This window comes from Leucoraja erinacea, chromosome 13 (genome assembly GCF_028641065.1).
Source record: "Leucoraja erinacea ecotype New England chromosome 13, Leri_hhj_1, whole genome shotgun sequence".
Taxonomy (NCBI): Eukaryota; Metazoa; Chordata; class Chondrichthyes; order Rajiformes; family Rajidae; genus Leucoraja; species Leucoraja erinaceus.
This window is the reverse complement of record NC_073389.1, coordinates 25,109,614-25,126,638: the sequence shown is the minus strand read 5'-3', so window position 1 is coordinate 25,126,638 and position 17,025 is coordinate 25,109,614. Positions and strand designations below refer to the sequence as shown.

Sequence of the window (17,025 nt, the reverse complement as noted above, 5' to 3'; positions counted from 1 at the left end):
AAAGTCAGGGAGCACTCATCAATCAAGCAACATCTGTGGATAGAGAAAAGGAACATAACATTTCAGATCAAAGAATCTTTGTCAGAACCTGAGCTGCTAATCTCCTTTATCCAATTGAGGGGAATTGCTAAGTAGCAGCAATATGATCCCCACAAAAAAGGAAGTTCTAATGGGAAATAAATCCAAATTATTTTTAGACTGCAAGTTACTGGACCACGCAGCACATAACCAAATGCAAGCAATGCACATCTCATGGCAATCCTCAGATTGCTATCTGTCTCCATCACGGTCATTGTCTTAGTTCTCTTTCTCTCGCCCTTTTTCTCACACTTCCCGTTCCACGCACTCCCCCCGGCTCCCATCCCCTCTCGCACTGATCTGTGTATGTGCATACAATATGTGGTTCTGTTGCATCAAATGTGGAATGCTTCTTGGAATACATCATAGCATGGTGTTAATAAGTGCAAACTATTTAGCTTTGATATTGCTTTGTATACAGCTGTTGCATTTCTAACTAATCTTTTACATCTTGTTGATTTTCTCCATGTTCCTTCATTCAGGGGATAACTTTAAAAATGAATGAATTGAACCATTGTATTGTTGCAAGGATCATGCATGGCGGAATGATCCACAGACAAGGTAAGGATTAGAAAATCTGTAAGCATGCAAAATATTAATTATTGCCATTCCAAGAAATTAAAACCACATTCACAAAGACTAAAATAGATGGTTTTTTAGCTGCCAAGGGGATAAGGGGCTACGGGGAGAGGGCAGGGATATGGACCTAGGTATGGTTAGTATAGTAAGACCTGAGTGATCTCCTGGACAAGTGTCGATCGCCTAGATTGGGGTCGGAGAGGAATTTCCCGTTTTTTTTTCCCGAATTGGACCTGGGTTTTTATCCGGTTTTTTGCCTCCCCCAGGAGATCACGAGGTTCTTGGGGTGGAGAGGGGTGATAGCGGTATAAAGGGGAGGGTAGTGTCTTGTGTTCTGTGTCTTGTGTCTACTGTTTGTGGGTAAGTGTGTCTGTTTAGTGTTCAGCCATGAGCGAATGGCGGTGCGGGCTCGATGGACCTGGTGGTCTGCTCTCGCACCTACTTTCTATGTTTCTATGTTTCTATGTTTGCTGGAAGATTGTTCCCGATGTTGGGGAAGTCCAGAACAAGGGGTCACAGTTTAAGGATAAGGGGGAAATCTTTTAGGACCGAGATGAGGAAAACATTTTTCACACAGAGAGTAGTGAATCTCTGGAATTCTGGTGGGTGGTCAGTGCCTGGAATGAGCTGCTAGTGTAGGTGGTTGCGACAGATATGATAGTGGGATTTGAGAGGCTGTTGAATAGGCATATGATTATGTAAGGAATGGAGGGATATGGATTATGAGCAGGTAGATGAGAGATGATCTTGGCATCACGTTTGGCACAGACATTGTGGCCAAAGGGCATTTCTTGTGCTGTACTGTTCTATGATTTCTGAAAAAGAAAGTTAATGACAAATGTACAAAACTTGGAGGTTTTCTTGAGCCTTCTCGAAAAGAAATTGAATGGCTTGTTTTTTATCTGAATTTTTTTGATCATGCAGGAACGCTCCATGTTGGTGATGAAATCAGAGAAATAAATGGCATCAGTGTTGCTAACCAGACAGTAGAGCAGCTTCAAAAGATGCTTGTGAGTATGCAGAGTCATTACTTTTTTTTTACTGCTTTGGACGTATGTTATTGGATTTTGACATTAAATGGGTGTGACGTTAGGCAGGCCAATAATATAAATTAAAATCAGTTTAGTAAGTTTGAATCTAACGATTCAAGTACTTCTAACCATAACTCCAAATGCGTCAAATGTTATGATTCATTTCCACAAAATACTTTGTGAAAATAAGAATTTATTGTGAAAATGTATAAACCAACTTTGATTGTTGACATTTAAGAATTCTATTATATAATTTTGTCATAATGAATATTAATGTTGTGTCCCTACCAGAGAGAAATGAGAGGAAGTATTACTTTCAAGATTGTGCCAAGTTATCGCATTCAATCATCATCATGTGAGGTAACAATGTGTTTTTTTGGGGGGGGGTTTCTGCCCTTCCCATCCCCAACCTTTATGGCAAACTGCCTGCTTATGATAAAGCTTTCTGTAAAAATTGGTTCTCTCTGTAATGTTCATCATGCACACCAATTTTACAACAATGATAACGGAATATACGAATGGATCTCACCTTTCAATCCCTTATTCACTATTATGACGTGAATAGAGAAATTTTTGGGCAGTGTAACCCAGAATGTAGAAGTATCAACTGTTACAATTATCAATAAAAAATTACATTATTCACCTCAGCACATATATATACTAATGTAATCTAACTATTAATCTTGATCTCTTTGAGACTCAAACTTAGTCTTTGCCCAACCTGCCAATTTCCCGTTCAGTTCCATCTCCAGTCCTCAATCTACTCGTTCTATGAGAACATGGGTCCGTTTCAATTCAGTTGTAGACTGCTCTCTCTCTTTGGTTCAGCCTACTCTTGTTTGCAGCTTGCTGCAATAGCCTAATATTGGTAATTTTGTGCATACCCTATACAGTAATGCCATCTTCCAATTTTACAGTAGCTAAAGTGTGAGAGCTTTATATCAGGTTTTTAAAATTCATCGTTTTTGTAACTACTTCACCCATGAAACTTATTTTCTCTAATTTACAACTTTGAGTTTTTCATTGGCCCTTGTAAGAATTTGTTTATACAGTGAAGGCCTGTGAAGTGAAAACACAGGAAGCAACACTCTCATGTATCTATTTTTTCCAACCCCCACCCTACTTGCCTGAAACACACTTGCGTAAAAATACATTAGAGGTGGCATAAATTCTAAATAAATATTTTGAAAAACGTATTGTGATTTAGAATTGACAGCTGTATTCAAACTAAGGGTGCTATTTGTAGATTTATATTGGTGTTTTTTTTCACTGTGATAATTTTATTTAGTCCAAATTTAACTTATTACTGAGTGTTCAGTTTATTCAACACCCAATTAACACCCAAATCCAGAATTTGACTGGTTTAGCCAAATGACCAAAGGGCTTTTTAATGTTAAGTGTACTATTTTCCAGCTCCTCATCACTGCACATTAGCCGTACAAATGTTCAATTCTTCATGTAAATACTTCAGACTGGTAATTCACACTTCAGTCAAATCTTCTTCATCACGCGGCAGACACGCTAGAATGCACCAGTCACTGCTGTTCCAACTGATGCCAAAAGTGGCGAGATTAACTTTCAGAGATAAGAACATTGATCCCACAGCCAGTTCTGTCTTTGAAATGGCCTCAATGGGACTTGCATGTTCAATACATTGGTATCGTTTTCATTTAGTGCCTGAAAACTCGGGCAATATGCGGCATAATTTGCATTTGCCCATTACATGGTTGCTTTCTGGGTCTTTTCTTGTCAACCAGTTTTGTTAAAAAAAATTGTAAAACAGCTATTGAATGAATAATAGACATGGAGAATATTCCAACTAAATAGCTATGCTCAGCCTTTGTAGATAACCACTTTCTTGAGCAATAATTGCAAAATAAGACAACTTGCAAAATTCTTCATTCCTGACTCTAATCAACATTCTGTTTTCCCTGTTATTTCTGACTAGCCCCTCAACAAAAAACTATAAACCCTGATCCAAAACTCACCAGTCAGACGAAGCAGCTCTGTCAAGCCCTCTAGGAATTTTAGGCAAATAGGCATTTCAGTGGTAAATTTTAGTTCTATGCAACATTAATTGTGAAAACACCATCTTACTTTTATAGCTGTTCCATTCCAAGGATATAAAATTAACCTGCTTAGGCTTTTCCGTATTACATGCAATTAAAGGTAGACAAAATGCTGGAGTACGTCAGCGGGACAGGCAGCATTTCTGGAAAGAAGGAATAGGTGACGTTTTGGGTCGAGACCCTTCTCGACCTGAAACGTCACCCATTCCTTTTCTCCAGAGATGCTGCCTGTCCCGCTGAGTTACTCCAGCATTTTGTGCCTACCTTCAATTTAAACCAGCATCTGCAGTTCTTTCCTTACATGCAATTAACAAAAATGAAAAATATGAGAAAATTACTCCTGTTTAGAAACAATTGAATTGGATCTGATGCATAAATTCATTAAAACAGTGTATAAAATTCTAACGTATGTTGCAGTTGTGTATATAAGGTGCTACTGAACCTTCTGTCTTGTTGCAGAGAGATTCCCCTTCCACATCCAGACAATCCCCAGCTAACGGCTATAGCAGCACTTATAATTCTGTTTCGGTAAGGTAACACACACATGGTATAATTTTATTAGTATTGCCTCTGTACCAAGAATTTATCTTTCAGAAAAGTCTTGTTGGTTCTTTTTTAATACCACGTGAAAACGGCCATTGATAATGTCACCCGTACCCTGATAAATTTTAGCATTGGATTGGTTTGCAATGCATCTTCCTTCCAAGATGCATTTGCACAACCAAATACTGGAAATATTTCTTTCCACTTAGATGGTTTGTTATTGAAGAAGTCAATTAGGTTGTAGGGGGGGTAATGAAGAGATAAGTTATGCATTGATGGTTCCAAAATGAGAGATGGCATAGCATCACACCAGAGCTCTGAGTGGTAGGGTTTGGTTTCCGCTATCTGAGTTCTCAAATTGGTGTGCCCACTGCTGCTGTGGTACCTGCACATTATGATATGAAGCTGAAGCCTGGCCAAGCAACTCAATGCTACCAATCATGTTATGCCTATTAATATAAAAGGTTATGGGATTTGTTCGTATATTTTCAACACAAGTTCTTTGGCTACATTCAACATTCTGAGGAAAGAATTGGTCGTACAAGATATGCTTGTTTGCCACAGATTTTTTACAATTTATTTTGCTTCAGAGATCAAGTGACAATGTAAATTATTTTGCCTGAAATTGCAGAATTAGTAAGCAGAACTCATTTGATTAGCATATGAATATTTCTCTAATTACAAAAAAGTCCTTTTCAGTAGTATCATGTGAGTAATTTAAGAGTTAATGACTTTGAGAGGAAAACTTGGTATTTGATGGATTTCCTGCTGATGTTTGTCCTATATTTTAGTTGCATGTTAATACTTAATACCTGCCATATGCTATTCTCAATTTGCAAGCTTTTTTTAACCCACCCCCACCCCATCCAGCGTTTTCCACACGTTTTCTCCCAATTCGTTTTGGCCAAGGTGTTCTTTCCATAGGTGTTAATCCACAAGTGGCCACCTATTCTGCCTTGCCCCAGTAACATAGACAATAAGTGTCACCAAGCTGGTCCTGAGTGGAGGACATCCTGAGTGTAGTAGATCCATTCTCATTCAACTTCCATACAAGTTCCCAAGTTATAGGAGTAAAATTAAGCCATTTGACCAATTGTGATAAGGTGCCACATGTTATGCTGCTTAGGAAGATGAGTGCCCACTGTATCAAAGGGCAGATACTAGCATGGATAGCAGCAGGTTGGCTGGATGGCAAAAGCCAAAGAGTGGCAATAAAGGCGGCTTTTTCTAGTTGGCTGCCAGTGACTAGTGGAGTTCCGCAAGGGTCTGTGCTGGGGCCACTACTCTTCACGTTGTATATTAATGATTTGGACGAGGGGATTGAGGCAAAGATGCGGATGATACGAAAAGTAAGTGGAGGGGCAGGTAGTGTAAAGAAAGCAGGGATTCTGCAGAAGAACTTGGACAGGTTGGGAGGGTGAACAGAGAAGTGGCAAATGGAATATAGTGCAGCAAAGTGTGGAGTCATGCATTTTGGTAATAGGAATAAAGGTGTAAACTATGTTCTAAATGGGGTGAGAATTCAGAAGTCGGTGCAAAGGGACTTGGGAGTGCTGGTGCAGGATTCCCAAAAGGTTAATCTGCAAGTCGAATCGGTAGTAAAGAAAGCAAACTCAATGCTTGCATTTATTTCAAGAGAGCTTGTATACAAAAACAGGGATGTAATATTGAGGCTCGATAAGGCACTGGCAAGGCAGCATTTGGAATATTGTGAGCAATTTTGGGCACTATATCTGCGGAAGGATGTACTGGCTCTGTAGAGAGCCCAGAGGAGGTTTATAAGAATGACCCCAGGAATAAGTAGGTTATCCTATGATGAGCGTTTGTCAGCAGTGGGCCTGTATTCACTGGAGTTTAGAAGATTGAGGGGAGACCTAATTGAACCATATAGAATAGTGGAAGGCTTGGATAGAGTGGACGTGAAGAAGATGTTTCCACAAGTGGGAGAATCTGGGGCTAGAGGTCATAGCCTCAGAATGAAAGGACGTTCTTTTAGGCAGGAGATGAGGAGACATTTCTTTAGTCAGAGGGTGGTGAATCTGTGGAATTCTTTGCCACAGAAGGCTGTGGAGGCCAAGTCAGTGGATATTTTTATGGCAGAGATAGATAGATTCTTGATTAGTACAGGTCTCAGAGGTTATGGGGAGAAGGCAAGAGAATGGGGTTAGGAGGGAGAGATAGATCAGTCATGATTGAATGGCGGAGTAGACGATGGGCCGAATGGCTTAATTCTACTCCACTTCCTTATGACCTTATGTGTTCACTCCGCCATTCAATCATGGCTGAACTCTGCCTCCTAATCCCATTTTCCTGCCTTCTCCCCATAACTCTTGACATACGTACACACTTCACTAGATAGAACTGGGAATGGGGAGGGGATGGAGAGAGAAAGAGAGAGGGAAAGCAAGGGTTATTTCAAGTTATAGAGAAGTCAATGTTGGGTTCCCGTAAGCTGCCGTATGAGGTGTTGTTCCACCAATTTGCACTGGGCCTTACTCTGACAATGGAGGAGGCCCAGGACAAGAAGCTATTACAGTTCTCCGACTAGTCTTACTGTCTCGAACTACATTTTATCTCTGTTGCTTTGTTACCTTCTCCCAACAATGATCTGTTCTACATTTTCCTTGCTCTCCATTCCCTTTGTCCTGTTTTAACATCCATACACTTCCTTATCTATCCACCTCCCCTGAATTCAGTCTGAAGAAGGGACTAGACCCGAAACGTCACCCATTCCTTCTCTCCAGAGATGCAGACTGTTACTCCAGCATTTTGTGTTTATCTCTGATTTAAACCAGTTCCTTCCGACACATTTTGTCTGCTCCACTGAGTAAGGTAGTTATGCAGCCCAATATCTCTGAATCAAAATTATGCTTTTATCAAAGCTTCTTAAATAGTAAATTTTGTTTTCAACATCTCAACCCCATTCTATGCTGTCAAACCAACATAGATAATCTTTACAGATAAGAAATGCCAAGCAGAGACTATTCATAATTAAAATGCACTGCAGTGTTGAAAATTTATGGCAGCTGTATGTTTGTGTTGAAGATGTAGATTGCATATTGGGGATGGCAAGCAATAACTGTTCACAGTTAGTAAATGCTTTCTACAGCTTGTTGCTAAACAGCCTTGCCTAATTTTCTTAAATCGTTTAACATAATGGCATGTTGCATTTTGCAAACTGATTATGCACTTGGTAGTGTATATTTTGCATTATTAAAAATTATAAATATATAAAATATGATAGAATTGTTAAAGTTTTGCTTTGAAGGTGAAATGAAAATCTCTTTTCCTTGGGTTGACTTTATTCTACAGGACTTGCCATCAACTGCACAACCAAAAGGACGACAGGTGAATAGTCATAGAAACTTTATAATATCCATAACTTAGTACAAGTAGTCAATCCATTTTTCATTAAATATGTTGGATGTTGCAGTATTTAACTTTTTTAGATAAATGTATTTGAATCTAAAACTCGCCAGAGTGAAATTACTAGCAGTTGTCCAAATATTCCAGATTATAAACTTTGCTGTCATACTTGTATTGCCATTATTTGAGCTCATCAAATTAGGTTAATTCCCTTGTTTTTGATTTCTCCAAGGAATTTTTAATGTAACTTTTGGATCACCCTTTCCTGAGCATAACAACTGACTTGTTAATACAAAATGTTTTCTCATGTCAGCACTGGTTCTTTTGTCATTACCTTGAAGTCTATGTCCTTGGTTTACCAATGTTTCAGCCACTGGAAATGGGTTCCGATAGAACAAAATAATAAGAAACATGCAGTGCCCTCCATAATGTTTGGGACAAAGACCCATCATTTATTTATTTGCCTCTGTACTCCACAATTTGAGATTTGTAATAGAGAAAAATCACATATGGTTAAAGTGCACATTGTCAGATTTTAATAAAGGCGATTTTTATACATTTTGGTTTCACCATGTAGAAATGACAGCAGTGTTTATACATAGTCCCCCCATTTCAGGGCACCATAATATTTGGGACACAGCAATGTAATGTAAATGAAAGTAGTCATGTTTAGTATTTTGTTGCATGTTCTTTGCATGCAATGACTGCTTGAAGTCTGCGATTCATGAACATCACCTGGGTGTCTTTGGTGATGCTCTGCAAGGCCTGTATTGCAGCCATCCTTGGCATATGCTTGTTTTGGGGGGGCTAGTCCCCTTCAGTTTTCTCTTCAGCATATAAAAAGCATGCTCAATTGTGTTCAGATCAGGTGATTGACTTGGCCACTCAAGAATTTAAAAAATTTTAGCTTTGGAAAAAAACTCCTTTGTTGCTTTAGCAGTATGTTTGGGATCATTGTCTTGCTGTAGAGTGAACTGCCGGCCAATGAGTTTTGAGGCATTTGTATGAACTTGAGCAGATAGGATGTGTCTATACACTTCAGAATTCATTATGCTACCATCAGCAGTTGTATCTTCAATGAGGATAAGTGAGCCAGCACCTTCAGCAGCCATGCATGCCCAGGCCATAACAGCCCCAACACTGTGTTCAAACAGATGAGGTGGTATGCTTTGGACCTTGGGAAGTTCCTTCTCTCTCCCACACTTGGCTCTTGCCATCACTCTGATATAAGTTAATCTTCGTCTCATCTGTCTACAAGCCCTCTTTCAATAACTGTGGTTGCTCTTTTAAGTACTTCTTGGCAAACTGTAACCTGGCCATGCTATTTTTGCAGCTAACCAGTGGTTTGCATCTTGCAGTGTAGCCTCTGTATTTCTGTTCATTAAGTCTTCTGCGGACAGTGGTCACTGACAAATCCACACCTGACTCCTGAAGAGTGTTTCTGATCTGTCGGACTGGTGTTTGGGGTTTTTCTTAATTATAGAGAGAATTCTTCTGTCATCAGCTGTGGAGGTCTTCATTGGCCTGCCAGTCCCTTTGTGATTAATAAGCTCACCCGTGCTCTCTTTCTTCTTAATGATGTTCCAAACAGTTGATTTTGGTAAGCCCAAGGTTTGGCTGATGTCTCAGCCAAACTCAGTAAAACAGTTTTATTCTTCTTTCTCAGTCTCATAATTGCTTCTTTGACTTTCATTGGCACAACTTTGATCCTCATGTTGATGAACAGCAATAAACGTTTCCAAAGGTGATGGAAAGACTGGAGGAAAGACTAGGTGCTGAGAGCTATCTTATACCTGCATTACGGAGGCAATTAAACACACCTGAGCAATTACAAACGCCTGTGAAGCCATTTGTCCCAAACATTATGGTGCCCTGAAATGGGGGTACTATGTATAAACACAGCTGTAATGTCTACATGGTGAAACCAAAATGAATAAAAATACCCTTTAAGTCTGACAATGTTCACTTTAACCACGTGATTTTTTTTAATATTACAAATCTTAAATTGTGGAGTACAGAGGCAAATAAATAAATGATAGGTCTTTGTTCCAAACATTATGGAGGGCCTGGGTGAGTGTATAAAATCTTACTCAGGAGAACAACAGCATTTTTTTTAACTCTCCGCGTAACCGAAGTCCTCGTACCTAAATCCACTCCAGTAAATCACCTTGTGCCTGTTTCAGATTCTGGGATTCTTCCTAACATGTGAGGTCCAGAATTGAAAATAGTTTTCCAGCCGCAAGCTAAGCAGCTTTTTTTTAGGCTTGTGTAATTCTTATTTTTTTATTCCATACTCATCTGCGAGTATAGATTTTTGAGAAATCTATACTCACTTTTACAGATCAGCACACACATTTCCAAATGCCAATTTGTTTTGTATTATATCCCCAGTATTTACAGGTGTAATTATGATGAGATTCCATTCTTCATTCATTATTGACAATTCAGATGAGCACAAGTGCATTGTTAAGTGTAAAGATCCCCAAGGTACCAACCAGTTCCTTCGGTGGGTTTGTGCAAACATTGCCGAGGCAGACAACATATTATTCATTCTGATGCATTATCTTGGTGAAAACTAATTTACATTTTATGTATTTTGAATGAGATAGAACAGAGTTTTTAAAGCTACTCTGAACCACAATTACTGCTGTACAACTTCTCGTTCTAAAACTATTTATCTCAAAATAGCTAATTCAAAATTCTGTATATTTTACAATATCTTAATTATTTTCCTGCTTCAAGCTCTAACAATAGCTCTACTTCAAGCTCTCCCAATCTATTCGCTGAACAAGGGCCTTGACCAGAAACGTCACCCATTCCTTCTCTCCAAAGATGCTGCCTGTCCCACTGAGTTACTTTTGTGTCTGTATTCACTCTTAGCAATATGTTTAAAAAGGTATAAGAATTGAGTGTTTAATTTCCAGGTTTCTTTGTCAAAATTGGTTACTCAGCCATGTTGATGATGATACAATAGTTTTGTGGCTAGGTTTTGTTCAGTTTATTGACAATGCTGTCCTTTCATTGCTGACTGGTCATCTCAGCCCAGTCTCCAAAAAAAAATCCCACCAATGTTTGGCTGAATTTTCTGGACTTCTAGGTTGATTTTTTCAATTCAATTCAATTTATTTGTCATTTGGACCCCTTGAGGTCCGAACGAAATGACGTTTCTGCAGCCATACATTACAAACGAATAGACCCAAGACACAACATAATTTACATAAACATCCATCACATCGCTGTGATGGAAGGCCAAAAAAAACTTATCTCTCCACTGCACTCTCCCCCCCCCCGATGTCAGAGTCAAAGTCAAAGCCCCCGGCTGGCGATGGGGATTGTCCCGCGGCCATTAAAGCCACGCCGGGTGGTGCAAGGTCGCACACCGGGTTCTTGATGTTAGAGCCCCCGGCGTGCGCTCGCAGAGTCCCGCGGCCATTCCAAGCCGTGCGGGGCGGTGCTGTAAGGCCCCGCTCCAGGAGCTCTTCGACCCCGCAACTCGGGCGGGAGAAGTCGCCGTTGCAGGAGCCCTGAAAAGCGGTCTCCCTCCAGTGACCCGCGGGCTCCCGGTGCCGCCGTCCGCCAGACCCGCAGTTGCAGCCTCCGAATCTCCGGAGGTCGGGCCGCAGCAGCAGCAGCGCTCCACCACTGCTCCACCCGCTCTGGACTCGGCCAGCTCCGCGACGGTGAGGTGAGTCGTCGGCACCAGAGCCCCCGGTCTTCTCCTGTTGGAGGCCGCTCCTCGTTGCAGCCCCAACGACAACGGAGACCCGACAAAGAAAAGGTCGGGTCTCCCGTGCAGGGAGAGATTAAAAGTTACCCCCTCCCTCCCACCCCCCCACACACACACACCCCAACAAAAAATAACAAAAACTACATAAAAACATAGACAAAAAATAATAAAAACGCAGACGGGCTGCAGAGGCCGCTGCTGACGAGAGTCGCACCGCCTACCGATCCTTTTCTTTGTGTACTTTATTTTAATCCTGTCCACTAATACTACTGCTTCCTATAGAAAGGAAAAGCAATTTAAGAACTTCTGTTCATCTGATTGATTTGAAACTATATGCAGCTCATGTTAGTGATGGTGTTGTCTGATAGATTATTTGATCATTTTGTGTGCAGTTTCAATAGACAATAGACAAGTTCAATTTTCTGGATGCACATTTCTATAACATTTTCTTATGAAACACTATCCCATAGATTTATGTTCGGGCACAATTTGAATATGATCCATCAAAAGATGATCTTATACCTTGCAAAGAAGCTGGGATCCGTTTCCGAGTTGGGGAGATCATACAGATCATCAGTAAAGATGATCACAATTGGTGGCAGGGCAAGTTGGAAAACTCCAAAAATGGTACAGCTGGTCTCATTCCATCTCCTGAACTGCAGGAATGGTAAGTAACCTTAACACCCTTTTGCCATCATCTTAAGGAATTTAATTTTGAAAATGTCATAAATAAAACAAATATCTGTGCTGCAGTATCCCCCAAGACTGAAGCCATCAATTAACCTGGAATTTTTGTTGGCTTAGTGGTTATGCTAAGATAGTACCAGTTTCCATATTCTGGTTTAATTAGAGCATTGCCATGCAAAACAGAAACCAGCTCCCCAGGTCTGCACTTATCATTAATCCTATTTTGTTCCCAATATTCCCACCATCCCCACCAAAAGATGAATCTATCACTCGTCAACATAGTACAGACAATATATAGTAGCCAATTAACTTATAAATCCACGTATCTTAAATATGGGAAGAACCTGAAGCATCTGGATGAAATTATGACACAAAACGTTTGACGAGTGCACTTTATAGTTAGGTTACATAGCCTATTTTGGAAAAAGTATAAAACCAAAATATTTAATATTTAATTATTTTTTTTTAACCAACCAATTTTCTTACAGACAAGTATAGGCTAAGTGCAAATACTGCAGCAATGGTTCCAGTGCTGTGGAGGAAAGGGTAGTGAGTTGAATGAAACAAAGCAGACCATGATTGAGTCTTGAACATCTGGGGATATGTGAATATTTTAGACACTTTTTGAGTTTCCTGCAATGCTTTTACAAGATCTCATTCATAAGATTGAAAATAAGAGTTTTTAACACAGTAAATTGTTCATGCTCTACCGAAGTTGCAATCTGAAAGGTACAATATTAATATTTGCTCTCAGAGCTTTACATATGCTCACTGATACTCGTGCGTTTTTTTTCTACACAAGGCGTGTTGCGTGTATAGCCATGGAAAAGACCAAACAAGAGCAGCAGGCTAGCTGTACCTGGTTTGGGAAGAAGAAAAAACAATACAAAGATAAATATCTGGCAAAACACAATGCAGGTATTCAAAACTTAGCATAATTACTGAAAGTCTTAATTCTGACTGCATCTGCTTTTGATTTGATAATTATTTGCATTAAATAAAACAATACGAATAACAAAATAACATTTGTAAACAATGTAAGATTTTGTCACATGCATTATTTTAATGTTAACAGTGAGCCATTAAAACAATAACATTATTGTCACTATTAAAATATTGCCGTGGCTAGTTTCAGTTTTGATATAATTAGTAAATGTTCATGTAGTATATATATTTGTGATCACACACAAAGTATTCCAGTGTTAGTCGTTCGTGAATTGTGGTTGTACTGGCAAGGCTAGCATTTATTACCTCCTGAACCATTTCAGAGGGCAGAAACACCCCCTTATTATTGTGTCTGCAATCATAAGCAAACCCCAGACTGGGTAAGGATGGCAGGCTTCTATCCTTGAAGGAGATTAATAACCAAATCGTTTTTTAATGTGACAGTTTAGTAATTTCTCTAGGGAAAATTTACAGAAGCCAATTAACGTACAAACCTGTATGTCTTTGGAGTGTGGGAAGAAACGGAGCACCCGAAGAAAACCCACGCAGTCACAGGGAGAACATATAAACTCCGTACAGACAACACCCATAGTCAGGATCGAACATGGGTCTCTGGCGCTGTACGGCAGCAACTCTACCGCTGCGCCACTGTGCCGCCCCCATTGTAGTTACGTTTTCTAGAAGGAAGCACAATTCAACAATAAGGGAAGGATGAGGTGGGGTGGGAGGTGGGCTTACTGCTCTGTGGGCCTAAGAATCTATACTTCCAGCTGTTGGAATAAAGCTAACATAATATCAATCCATCTAAATCCTGTTTGTGTTTCGCATTCAGACCACCTATATTACGTTCTTAAATTCAGAGATGTTATTTGCTCTCTTGTGCAGCTTTGTGAATGATGAGCATGTTGCCCTGTTGCTAGGATGATTCTGTGATGTAACAATATCATCCCTTTGAATTACGTACTTTGTTATATATATATCTTCCTTTATTCGAAGAGAGGGTAAAATTACCCTTCAATGGGATTAGGCGTAATTACGTTTTCTTTAAACTGCTGTTATTTCCCTATAGATGGAGCAAAACAGAAACAGTTGAATTGTTGAGTTTAATAACTAAAACTTTATAAAACTCTGAAGCTACTAGTTTATAGCAATAGCAGGTCCCCATTTTTCTTGAAATCATAATGATTCCTCTGCATTTTGTTCTATAGCCACATGTCTGTATAGTATGCTGAATTCTCCGAAGCCCTTTGTTATCTGACAAGAAACTGTGGTCTTAATTCCTTCTTCTTACTTCTTAAGCCCTTTGCTCCCTAGGGAGCATAGGCCATTGACAAATGTCCTCCACCTCACTCAATTGTTGGCATTTCTTTCGAGATCTCCCCTGTTGAGCCCACTCTCAGACATTTCTGTCTCCAGCTGTTCCTTTTTCCTTGGGGAAATTTTTCAGGGCTTGCCGGGTGATGTTTGTGGCAGGTTTCTTGAGGGTGTGTCCTATCCAACTCCATTTTCTCCTTCGAATTTGTACGTCAATGGGCTCCTGGCTTGTCCTTTTCCACAGGTCCACATTGCTTACTTTGTCTCTACACCAGATGTTAAGTATTCTCCTAAGGCAGGTGATAATGAATGTTTGCAGCCTGTTTGTAGTGTGTTTTGTTGTTTTCCATGTCTCTGATCCATACAGCATCACCTGTTTCACATTTGAGTTAAAGATGCGTATTTTGGTGTTGATTGAGATGTGTTTTGAGCTCCAGATCTTCCTGAGCATATTAAACACCTCCCTAGCCTTATTGATTCTACTTTTTATGTCTGCTTCTGCCCCTCCGGTGATGTCCACATTACTGCCTAGGTATGTGAATGTTCTACCTCCTCTAGAGCAGTGCTGTGCTTAAGGATAGGGTTGCTGGTTTTGGAGTGCATCCTCATCACATGTGTCTTTGCTGTATTGGGTGTAAGACCAAGTTTTGTGCAGCTTGTGAGAGTCTGTTCGTCTTCTCCTGCATTTGTATCTGTGTGTGTGAAAGGAGAGCTATGTCATCTGCAAAGTCAAGTTCAATTCCTTGCCCAAAAAAAATTGCTCATCGAGGCTGCTATTACACCTAATCCCTTTAAAATTAGCTTTTTACAAAGCTCAACATGTAGATATCTTCCATCAGCCACCATCCTTTTCCTCAGGGGTATGAACATAAATGTGATTCCCATAAAATTTCAAAGTATTCCGGGTGCACTCTATAATGCACGTTTCAGCAAATGTGGGTTCTCGTCCTTATGCGACTCACTGTGATGCACAAGGCAGCCATTTGGCCCATCAAGTCTGTGCTTGCTCCAAGCAAAATAATCAAATAAGAAAGACCAAAAACTACAGATGTTGGCAATGCCCATGTCCCATTCCCCTTATTTTTACTTCCTTGTAGCCCTACATCTTATTCCTTCTCACTTGCCCAAAGCCCTACATTGACTCTTTTACACTAACCCATGCTGGAGCATAATTAAGTTGCAGATTGAGGAGAGCAAAGCATCAGAGACCTTATAAGTCATGAGGTAACAAAAGTTGAGATTAATGGCTCTGCGATGGATGGGTGAGGTAGAATAAAAACTGTTAGATGTTTTAGTAAGTAGATATTCTTTGTGGTGAAAGGCAAACGGGATCAGAATATTGGTTCAGAGTTCATTATGAATCCATTGGTGTAAACAGTGTTATCAAGACTAGTCAGGAAAGCTGTAAAAGAGCTGAAGATATTAGCTTCATTCTGGAGGAAATTGGGACACATTCATGATTGCATTTTGAATAAATAGTCTGAAAGCAGAAAGCAAGTTATAAGTCAACAGATGTGTTAGCTGTTGTCAACTTCGAAGCTCCTCCTTCATATGATATTGCCAAGATGCGTGCTTAGTGAAGAAAACTATGGGTTAAGGATAGATCATGGAGGTATGAATGTAGGTAGGTGAAGGATTGTTAATAAAGCCATGATCTAGCTGGTTCTGGCTTTTTGACAATATAACTGCACAAGAAAACACCCTTTCAACTGGCTAACAAGGGTGGGGATTGAAAGCAATGGCTTGGATGGCCATGTCCAAATGTGCAAGGATTATAGATAACAAATATTAACATTTATAATAAGGCATAGATAACTTGTTCTCACGATGCAGCATACTAAAGTCACAGACAATACCATCGATTGGAGAAAGTTTCCTTGCTGAGAAAGAAACAGAAACCTGAATTAAACAGTTTGGGAGTAAAAGGTTTGAGTTTAGAAAGTGACAGCACATCCCAAAGATTATGCATATAATAGGAATTCCATTGTAAACTTAAATTCATTAGAAATTATATCTTGTAATTTGCAAGGTTGTCTTTGCTTTCAAAAATCCAATTAAAACATCCAAACTGTGTCATGATAACGAGGTAAAATCAGCTTATCCTTCGGGAAACATTCGCTTTATTTTGACTGACAGATTATGTATTTTGGTGAGAGTTACTTCAATCATTCAGGACAACAATTAGGTGTTGCTCTGTCCAGGGACCTATTCCACCAAGACATAAAATCAGGAATGCTCAGCCACAGTAGTTACCCTCGTTAAAATGTTTGTCTGTTTGCTTTGAATGATTAAACCAATGCTCTACATCGGAAGTTCCTTGTTTACCTAAAATGTACCAGAAAGTATTGTGTCTCTGACTGCACACAACTGCTGATCATTGCAAAAGGGAGACGACTAATGGAATCAAAGCTCATGATCTAATATCACAATCTACAAATAATATTTTTATGCAATAATGAAACACTTTCTCTGGTACATTTTGCAGATTTAATCATCTTAAATTGACCTTTGGTGTATAAGTATATTTGTGAACGCACATTAATGTACATAGTCATAGAACCAAATCAAGATGGTATACATCATTAAATTCTAGTAACTTGCACATATTTTATTTACATAGAGGTAGCTAAGTACTTTTGCAATGTGATGTATTTGTTGCCTTTTGTGAATACTGAAATATATCTTT

At 39.6% G+C, this 17,025-nt stretch overlaps 1 protein-coding gene across 1 annotated transcript in view; it reads left to right on the top strand.

Annotated features, from left to right (window-relative positions):
- LOC129702708 (peripheral plasma membrane protein CASK) overlaps nucleotides 1-17,025 on the top strand; it is a 255,618-nt gene that overhangs the window by 213,622 nt on the left and 24,971 nt on the right. The window contains exons 15-21 of the mRNA XM_055644636.1: nucleotides 561-639; nucleotides 1,582-1,667; nucleotides 1,980-2,048; nucleotides 4,217-4,285; nucleotides 7,613-7,648; nucleotides 11,864-12,060; nucleotides 12,883-12,998. Of these exons, the coding sequence (XP_055500611.1) occupies nucleotides 561-639; nucleotides 1,582-1,667; nucleotides 1,980-2,048; nucleotides 4,217-4,285; nucleotides 7,613-7,648; nucleotides 11,864-12,060; nucleotides 12,883-12,998 (652 nt within the window). The remainder of the gene's footprint in view (nucleotides 1-560; nucleotides 640-1,581; nucleotides 1,668-1,979; nucleotides 2,049-4,216; nucleotides 4,286-7,612; nucleotides 7,649-11,863; nucleotides 12,061-12,882; nucleotides 12,999-17,025) is intronic.